Genomic DNA, 9,048 nt, shown 5'->3' on the forward strand with positions numbered 1-9,048 from the left:
GTAGTTAACTATTCCTGTTATTATAGAAAATAATTTTAAATTGATTTGATGCATTAATGTTTGGTTCTTCTTATGACATATTTTAATTGCATTATGCATGAAATTCTACATCACATTTTTCTCCTTGTGAAGCCCTAGTATTTTTATTTTCCTTGTTGAACATGAATTTGAACATTTCTATTGTAAACCGCACCGTGAGAAACTCCTGTGCCTCTTTCGCCTGGTGTGTCTCTTATTTGTTTACATGTGTATGTTTCCTCCTGTAAAGAATTGTTCTTTTTGAGTGGGAAGGTTTTACTCTGAAGATCTGCAGTCTTGATAACATAACCCATCCCTAACCCATACTAGCATGAGGCCATCCGAAGACTCACAACTTAACCCTTAACCTTAATCCGTTCCCTAGCCCAAATCCTGAACTTGAGAAGTCTTTTCAGTCCACTTTGCTTTTTCTTATTCCTTACATTTCATTCCACTTCTTTTTTATCTATCATTTTTCCTTTGAATGTTTCATTTTCCCCCTTTTTTCCTTTATTCTCCTCCTTTTTCTTTTGTTTGTTTTCCATTCACACAGATCAGGCTGCAGCTTTGGGACACAGCGGGACAGGAGCGTTTCCGTAGCCTCATTCCCAGTTACATCAGAGACTCTGCTGCTGCTGTTGTAGTTTACGACATCACAAGTAGGTATCTGAGACCCGCTCTGCGTCCAGTTCCCCTCTTCTTACCTCTTCCTCTTCCCCTTTCTCTCCCACTCTCTCTCTCTCTCTCTCTCTCTCTCTCTCTCTCTCTCTCTCTCTCTCTCTCTCTCTCTCTCTCTCTCTCTCTGCTGGATCTCTGGTGCTAATATTTTTGGCCAGGTGCGGCTGCAGCTTTGGGACACAGCAGGACAGGAGCGCTTCCGCAGTCTGATTCCCAGCTATATCCGGGACTCTACGGTTGCCGTGGTAGTCTTTGACATCACAAGTGAGTGTGGATCCTCGTCCGGAGAACTTAAGGAAGAGGAAAGCTGTCTGTCATCTCAACGCAGTCTCTCTTTTTCTGTGATTTCATTCTCTTTGTCTTCTTTTTATGACCTGTTTTTTGTTTTGCAATTGCAATACAGTGTTAAAAACTGAGAACACATCTTTGTTTTGGATATATTTACATTTAAAGCTTAACAGATACGTGTGTCACTGTAGCTGCTAATAAAACAATGAAAAGCAACTATGTCATATCATTTTCATAAATACAAAAGTTATATATATTTTTAAAAAGAATAGACAGTATATTTTTGGCAGCTGTGGTCAGAAGTTAATTCTACGCCCTCAGCACTCAAAAGTAAGTTCCTACCAACATTTTCACTAGTCTATACATTGTTTTTTAAACCATTATTTAAAAAAAAATTGTTTTGTTAATTTTTCGTTCATCTAAAAAATTAGAATTATTTTATAAAAAAAGAATATGCATTCATTCACCATTTTACAGACTGATGAAATATAGTTGATGTAGATGAGAGATGATTTGTCTATTTCTTTTCAGATTAACTCTTTCTGCAGACCAAGTTCCTGTGACAGATTCATGAGCACAGAGACACTTCCAGCTTTAGAACTTCCTCCTTTCTTTCCTCTTATTTTATCCCTGTGTTTTTTCTGTCTGTGAGTTGTGGCTCCCTGGTTATGATCCTGGGATTCCCTCTGATAGACCCCCCGAGGCTCATCTTGATTATTAACCCAGTGTCTCTGAAATACCCCCGACAGATGTCAACTCATTCCAGCAGACCACCAAATGGATCGATGATGTCAGAACGGAAAGGGGAAGTGATGTCATAATCATGCTGGTGGGAAACAAAACAGACCTTGCAGATAAAAGGTATGTTTAAATAGTTGCGTTTACGAACAATATGCCATGGTTCGTTACACTATTAAATGGTGTTCAACCAGTATATATTATTTTTTCAAGTGAATAGTTTTATTCAGCAAGGGTGCATTAAATTGATCAAAGGTTTCAATAAAGACATTTATAATATTACAAAAGATTTCTATTTCAAATAAATTATGATAAATGGAATTTACTCATCAGAGAATCCTAAAAAATGCATCATGGTTTCTGCAAAAATATTAGGCAGAACAGCTGTTTTCAACATTGATAATAATAAATGTTTCTTGAGCAGCAATTCAGCATACTAGAATGATTTCTGAAGGATCATGTGACACTGAAGACTTGAGAAATTATGCTGAAAATTCAGCTTTGCTGTCACAGGAATTATTACATTTCGAAATATATCAATATGGAAAACAGTTATTTAATTTTTTTAATATTTCACAATATTACAGTTTTTACTTTTGATCAAATAAATGTAGCATTGTTGAGAATAAGAGACTTCTTTCAAATACACAAAATCTTACAGCCCCCAAACCTTTGGTTAAGGTAATGTGTATGCACAAAATTGCTGGAATTAAATTGTATTTTATGCAATATTTACATAAAATGTACTAAACTAACAGAACTGTATCTAATGACAAAAACACCTTTTTTTTAATGACCCAAAGTAATACAAATACTCTCATAATCTGCTTAAAATAGCAAAATATCAGCAGTAGGGAAATATTAATTCCATGTTTTTTTTGGGGGGGGGGTAATTTCAGGCAAGTTTCTATTGAGGAAGGGGAGAGAAAAGCCAAAGAACTGAATGTAATGTTTATTGAGACTAGCGCTAAAGCCGGATACAATGTCAAACAGGTGAGTGAGAACACTGCATTAAATGATTTATTAAATGATATTTGCATGATTATTCAAAAACAGCATTACTGTACATTTCTCTCATATCAATGTCTTCAGAAGAGTCCAGATGATTAAATATTCAACTTTTCGGAATGCAAACCATCTCAAATACACCCACACACTGCTTGTTTTTTTTGGTCCTGGTGTGAGAGTTTAATAACGGGGCTTGTGTTTGTCTCGTCTAGCTTTTCAGGCGTGTAGCAGCAGCTCTTCCTGGTATGGAGAGCACACAAGACAAGAGCAGAGAGGACAGTATCCTACACAAATACAAATATATGCATACATTTCCATATATAATTGGGCTTTTCACACTTGCTTGTTTTAGTACTTGATTGTCCATCTGTATGTGTTGCAGTGTAAACAAAACATTGTGTTCTTCCTTAATTCCTTTTTCCTTCAGTGATCGACATAAAATTGGAAAAGCCGCCAGAGCAGCCGGTCAGCGAAGGCGGCTGTTCATGCTGAGGATTCAGTCAACGTTTCTGTGTTGTGTCTATTATTGTCGCTCTTTCAAATGCTCTTAGTTGCACTCACTCTCTGGATATTCTGCAGAAGCTCCGCTCACCTGGAGGGAGTAGAACACTACTTGCCCGTCACCCTCTTTACCGCTGACCCACTCAGATGACTTTAAATTCGAAAGCACAATGTGGATGTGTGTGTTGTTGCTTTTCTATTAATTGTTTCCATTAATCCTACACCTTTTGTGGTGTTTTCGGTTTTCACTCTCAAAACACTTCATAAAGTGTTGTTGTTGTCCATGTTCCGTTTTATGTGAAATAATACTTATATTACTGTAATAATGGCGTGAATAGGAACAAAACAATATAAATAAATAAAATTACAGAACTGATAGTTCCAGATTCACGGTGCAGAGATGGATGAAATGTTTGGAAATATTCAAGTCGAGATTTCATCATATGTGGCTATGGGGCGTTACATCTGTGACGTTGCTAATGTCTCTTCTTCATAAGGAAGAAAGGAAAGTGTAAAAACAAATGTTTTTGGAATTTGGGAGGAACAAGTGCTGCTTTTAGCTCAGTTGACTATTGCATCTTTTTTTTTTTCCTCCTTAGATGCTATTTCTTATTTTGAGCATTAGAAAGCCAATAGCTTAGTCAAAGAAAGAGAATACAGATACTGTAAAGACATATTATGTATATTAAGGGAAGTATCAGATCCAGTTTAACAGATAATATGCAGACATTGCCTTTGATGGTTTGTTTTTTTTGGGCTTCCACTGGTTTCTTTCTTTTTTTATTAGGTTTGTAAAGTTTGATTTATTGTAATAATGACACACTAGATATGGTTTGTTTTGATTTGTTGAATCAACCATGAACCCTAATATTTATTTGTAATGTCTTTGTTTTGTTTTTAAACTGTTTGGTTTTTCATAATTTGTAGACAGACGTTTAGACATTCTGGCCCAAAGCACCTGCCACGTTTGTTTTTTGTTAAATATACAGTGATGAGTTTTTCCCCAGACTGATCTAAACGTTTTTAAGATATAGTGTATTTTGTTTTTGTTTTCTTGATACGGTCTCATACATTTCAAATGGATTTTAACTAGTTTCGTTTGGCGACACTGCTTGACACCAATGCTCATTATTTGCACTGCTAAAATTCATCAATATCTTGAGATGTCCCTAATAAAATCTTGTATTTAGCAATGGATGTTTTTTTTTTTCTTTTTTCTTTTTTCTTGATGGATAATGTATAACTTTGTTAATCAGGACATTAGTAGTTTTGATTGTAAACACAAAAAAATGAAATGCCATCTTATATGATTCTGTATGTAATATCACCATTTTATTTTAACGTAAGTGTTGTACAACAATATAAATTTTATAATAACTACTTGCAAGGTAGCATAGTAGTGCATAAACAGGCTAAATGCAACTCTGCCTGCCTCTACTGGTCAGTCATGAGAACTATTTCAGAACCCTGCCTTTACTATTGAGATATTTCAAAGGCTTGATCAATATATTCAGCTTTTGTTTGCTACTTCAGCATCATATTCTCTTGGAAGAAGATTTTTCAAGATCCTCATATTTAAAGAGCATTCAGTGGTCTGATGATCACTCCCAAACCTCATGCATTGGAAAATAATACATTCAGGGATTAGTGTTTTATAATTAGAAAGATCTTGGAGCTATTTATACATAATGATAGGAGAACTCGTCTGAGACAAATAACATAATAATCGACAAAATCCTGAACTGGTTTGCAAAGCTTTACATGTACACTATACACAGAGCAGAATCATAGCAACAAGAAAAAACAATCATTATTTAGCTGTGTGCAGAATTATGTAGTTTTATATATATATATATTGATACTCTACAGAAAAATCTGTTGCTAAATAGTGTCCTGATAAATTTGAGCAGCTAAAATAGGACTTTTTTCTTGACTGTAAACAATGAAAAAAAAAAATCACTCCTTTGCACACTGATTGACCATTTCATGAGTTTAAATCAGCTGCAGCTATTCTTATATTTACATATTTATATGCAGGAACAAAAGCATTTGCTATGGCTGAGGTTTATGGATGGCTCTCCCAGTCTATTCTCTCACTCTTTCCAGTGATCATCCCGCTATCTGACCGGTCTTCAGCAGAACCAGAAGGGCATCCATAGAAGAGAACGCATCGCTGCACCTGCAGCCATTCCAGCCAGGAGGCCCAACGCAATCTGCTCTCCGAAACTGTCATCATAAGAGTCTCTGTGTACCCAGACATGCTGAGTCCCTGCAGGGAAGCACATCAGGGTTAGAGGTACATCCCTGGTTAAATCTGATTCTACAGAGGGAACCAATAAGACTGCTGAAAATCAAGCAGTTACAATTGAATTTCAAAGTGGCAATAAATTGTTCCATTTAAAATTAAATATTTACATGTCAGCACAATTTCTTAAAACAATAGTTTACCCAAATCTGAAAAATTGCTGACAATTTACTCACCCTCAGGACATCCAAGATGTAAATTAGTTTGTTTCTTCATCTAAAGAGATTTAGAGAAATTTAGCATTGCATTACTTGCTTACAAATAGATCCTCTGCAGTGAATGGGTGCCGTCAGAATGAGTCCAAACTGATAAAAACATCACCTTAATCCACAAGTAGTCCACATGACGCCTGTCCATCAATTAACATTTTGTGCATATTTCTCTCCTGATTCAGACAAGATGACTTTTTCACTGGAGAAAGCAAACTTATGGAGAGAGGACACATTTAGATGGAAGCAACGGTTTGAAGTTATGTTAATCTTAATGATAGATTTGTTTCTTACAAATGTGGCTTTTCACTTCTGGTGACTGGAGTTATGTGGATTAATTGTGGATTATACAGATGTTTTTATCATCTGTTTGGAGTGGACTGTCATTGGATCCATTAACTTCAAATGATCCATTGGTGAGCAAGTGATATAATGCTAAAGTCTGTTTTGATGAAGAAACAAACTCATGTACATATTGTATGTCCTAAGGGTAAGTACATTTTCAGGAAATGTAAAATTTTAGGTGAATTTTCCTTTAATTTTCTTTTTTTAGTAGCTGTAAAATGCGTTCCCTTTCTTTGTGCTTTCTGCAGAATGAATGATGTGTTTGTATAATTACCTCCACTAGCTGTACTTGGCATGATGTAAACCGCATTATGACTGTCAATTGGAACGGTCTGGTATGTATCGTCATAAGGATTGTATGTGAGAACCTATGAGAGTGAAAAGAAATGTCACTTGAGTAAAATATGAAATAAATTACAAATTAATAAACAGAGAAAACCATTCTGCATGTCAAGGAAAACACTCACAGGATTTCTTTTTGCCTCCATAAGTGTGAGATTCCAGGCCCTGAAAAGTGACAGGATGGAAATTAATTTGAGAGGAAAGTGAGTGGGGCTTAAAATGTCAAAGGTCAAGACTTACAGTGCCTCATCTTCACTGTTGGCACACAGGATCAGCATGTTACCGTCCCTCAGGAAAACAACCAGCAGATTCTCTCTGGGGTGACTCTCAGGTGGACACACATCTGCTCACAAAGACACTATCTGTTAAAACAGTGTCTAAGTAGTTTCATACCATGCACATGCACTTTCTACATGATCAAATAAAACTGAAAGGTTGAAAAAGTTCCTTCCTACTTGGACACTCCAGTCCAGATTTCACATTCACACAGGTGGCCTTCAGATTCACTTTGGCCTCGTAGTCTCTTCTGGACTCAGTTTTGTAAAAAACAAAGCTCCCATCTATCCACAGGTCACACCAGTTCAGCTTCCATCGTTTGAGGACTGAAGCTGTGAATAAAAAATAATTTAATAATAATAAAAATCAATATTATTATTATTATTATAGTATTAGTAATAGTAATATTCCACTGTTTATTTTAAGAATGGACAAAAAGTAGCTAGGAATCGTCTCCTGGAGTCAACTCCATTGATTCCGAATTGTATTACAAATGTTCAAAAATCGAACAGCCACCTTATTTGCAAGGCATGAAGTTATTTTGTGGAGAGGATTTAATCTTCAAATATTATTCTTTCTTTTAAAATGTAATCCCATAGGCATCGATTTATAATTTTTTAAAAATGATTGTGCTGTTTGGAGTCTCCTTAGGTGAGCATAAAACAGCTTGGAGTCCTAACTAACAGCTACTGTTCTGTAGGCTACTGTAACACTGACCGTAAGAGGATTACTGCAAACAGTGCCCTGAGTTTCATAACAAACCTTCTGGAAAAGTCTTTGCAATAATAATACATAATATATAATAATATTTTATCTATTTATTTTAATATACATACAAATTCTTACTTCAATCTTCTGTTGCAACTTTTATTTTTCAGAGGTACCTTCGGGAAACTCTTTATATAAGCATATATAAATGAAGAATCGTATACTTACTCTGTCTCCAGAGCCAGCCAGATTTGAGCAGAGCCATTGGGCCTGATCAGTCAACTACCACCGGAATAACAGCTGTACTCCTAATGTTGTGGTGCTTGTTTGATATGCAAGCTGAGTTTTGTTTGTGAGCGATGACAGTGACTGTAAGACGTCTCAGCAGTCGGAGGGGGTTTTGTAGTGCTTGAATAATTTGATGACTCTTCCTCTAATCCTTTAAACAGGCCAAAGTGAAGCTTCGCTTGACCAGTAATCTCAGATTACGGCACCGTGTGAGTTTGTGCTGGTTGTATGTGGAATATTCTCTTCCTTTCCTGTATTTCTTAATCTCTACTCCATGTTATTATGTATTATTGTATATTAATTCTTAGCAGTCTCCTTTCTGTGGCTCAGTGGTAGAGCCTTGTGTTAGCTGCACAAAAGGTTGTGGGTTCCATTCCCAGGAAACACACATACTGGTAAAAAAAAAAAAAAAAAAAGTGTATCCAGAATCCACTGTAAATCAAAGTGTCTGCTAAATGCATAAATGTAAATTTATATGCATAATGAAACATACTCATCTAAATCACACTTTCTAGGTAAACAGATTTACATTATACACCTTTTGCATTTTTTTAGATCTGAATTAAAAGTGTTGTTTTTATGAACTTATTTCCTTTCTGGAGGGGTCCTAACAAAGAGGTTCTGAATGATTTTGTAACTCTGTGGACAGGCACAGCACATCATGTTCAAATGCACACCTTTGGCTAAATTTAGCAAACACTGAGTAATTGAAGTAGTCATATCAAGCCAATTATCTATTTTTAAACCATCAATGACCTATAAACAAATTTATCTTTAGCTGTGAAACCTGTAATCAAGAACTTCACTGTGAATCATCACTGCATGGCACTGCAGTTTTTCTAAATCAGGAATTACCCTTAATCTGAAGTATTTCCCAGGTCAATTTTATTGGTTTTCACTGTTTTTAAACGTGTCAACCTTTTCACAAACAGTCTGAACAGCTAGTAACACATTTAGTACCAGTGTACTTTTAGAAATCTATTTTTTGCAGTGCATGTCCATAAAACGTATATAAATAATGCTAAACAACAACAAAAATTATTAATATTGATATTATAAATACATAGCCAAATGCAATACTTCTACTACTGCTAATTATTATTATTATTTAAAAAAAAAAAAAAACTAAATAACCTATTAGCATTTATGATATTGAACTTCGTTCAGTTTGATTTGGTAAGTGTCCCACTTTATTTTTACATACACCCACCAGATGGCGTCATCTCACCAACACGCAGGTCCTTTTTGTGAGTATTTTATGATAAATGAAGGTATGATAAATTTAATTGACAGTTGATAACGTTTATTATCATCACTGCAATTATATATTCAATGAGAACAGCA

General features: G+C 35.4%; 2 protein-coding genes across 3 annotated transcripts in view; one reads left to right on the forward strand and one right to left on the reverse strand.

The window, feature by feature from the left end:
- LOC109089355 (ras-related protein Rab-6A) overlaps positions 1-4,424 on the forward strand; it is a 6,765-nt gene extending 2,341 nt beyond the window's left edge. The window contains exons 4-8 of one of the 2 annotated variants that reach the window (XM_019111721.2): positions 855-960; positions 1,734-1,845; positions 2,622-2,715; positions 2,943-3,009; positions 3,158-4,424. In XM_019111721.2, coding sequence (XP_018967266.1) covers positions 855-960; positions 1,734-1,845; positions 2,622-2,715; positions 2,943-3,009; positions 3,158-3,222 — 444 coding nt within the window. In that variant the 3' untranslated portion in view covers positions 3,223-4,424. Of the gene's footprint in view, positions 1-571; positions 678-854; positions 961-1,733; positions 1,846-2,621; positions 2,716-2,942; positions 3,010-3,157 lie in introns of both variants that reach the window. The other variant, XM_042732970.1, reaches the window with a different exon arrangement.
- A 61-nt stretch (positions 4,425-4,485) lies between these two features.
- plekhb1 (pleckstrin homology domain containing B1) lies at positions 4,486-7,829 on the reverse strand. Its single transcript, XM_019111809.2, has 6 exons — positions 7,645-7,829; positions 6,888-7,040; positions 6,673-6,775; positions 6,558-6,597; positions 6,365-6,458; positions 4,486-5,500 (listed from the first exon to the last, which is right to left on the reverse strand). The coding sequence occupies exons 1-6, from the start codon at positions 7,679-7,681 to the stop codon at positions 5,364-5,366; spliced, it is 564 nt and encodes a 187-aa protein (XP_018967354.2). The 5' UTR covers positions 7,682-7,829; the 3' UTR covers positions 4,486-5,363.
- Between the last annotated feature and the right edge of the window lie 1,219 nt (positions 7,830-9,048).

Source organism: Cyprinus carpio, chromosome B10, assembly GCF_018340385.1.
Source record: "Cyprinus carpio isolate SPL01 chromosome B10, ASM1834038v1, whole genome shotgun sequence".
Classification (NCBI taxonomy): domain Eukaryota; kingdom Metazoa; phylum Chordata; class Actinopteri; order Cypriniformes; family Cyprinidae; genus Cyprinus; species Cyprinus carpio.

Excerpts from the sequence above, each read along its gene's own strand:
- plekhb1 (XM_019111809.2), bottom strand. The coding sequence starts at position 7,681 with ATGGCTCTGCTCAAATCTGGCTGGCTCTGGAGACAGA. Across the intron at positions 6,459-6,557 it reads TGGAGGCAAAAAGAAATCCT|GTTCTCACATACAATCCTTA; the intron begins GTGAGTGTTTTC and ends TCACTCTCATAG. Across the intron at positions 5,501-6,364 it reads GCCAAGTACAGCTAGTGGAG|GGACTCAGCATGTCTGGGTA; the intron begins GTAATTATACAA and ends GCTTCCCTGCAG.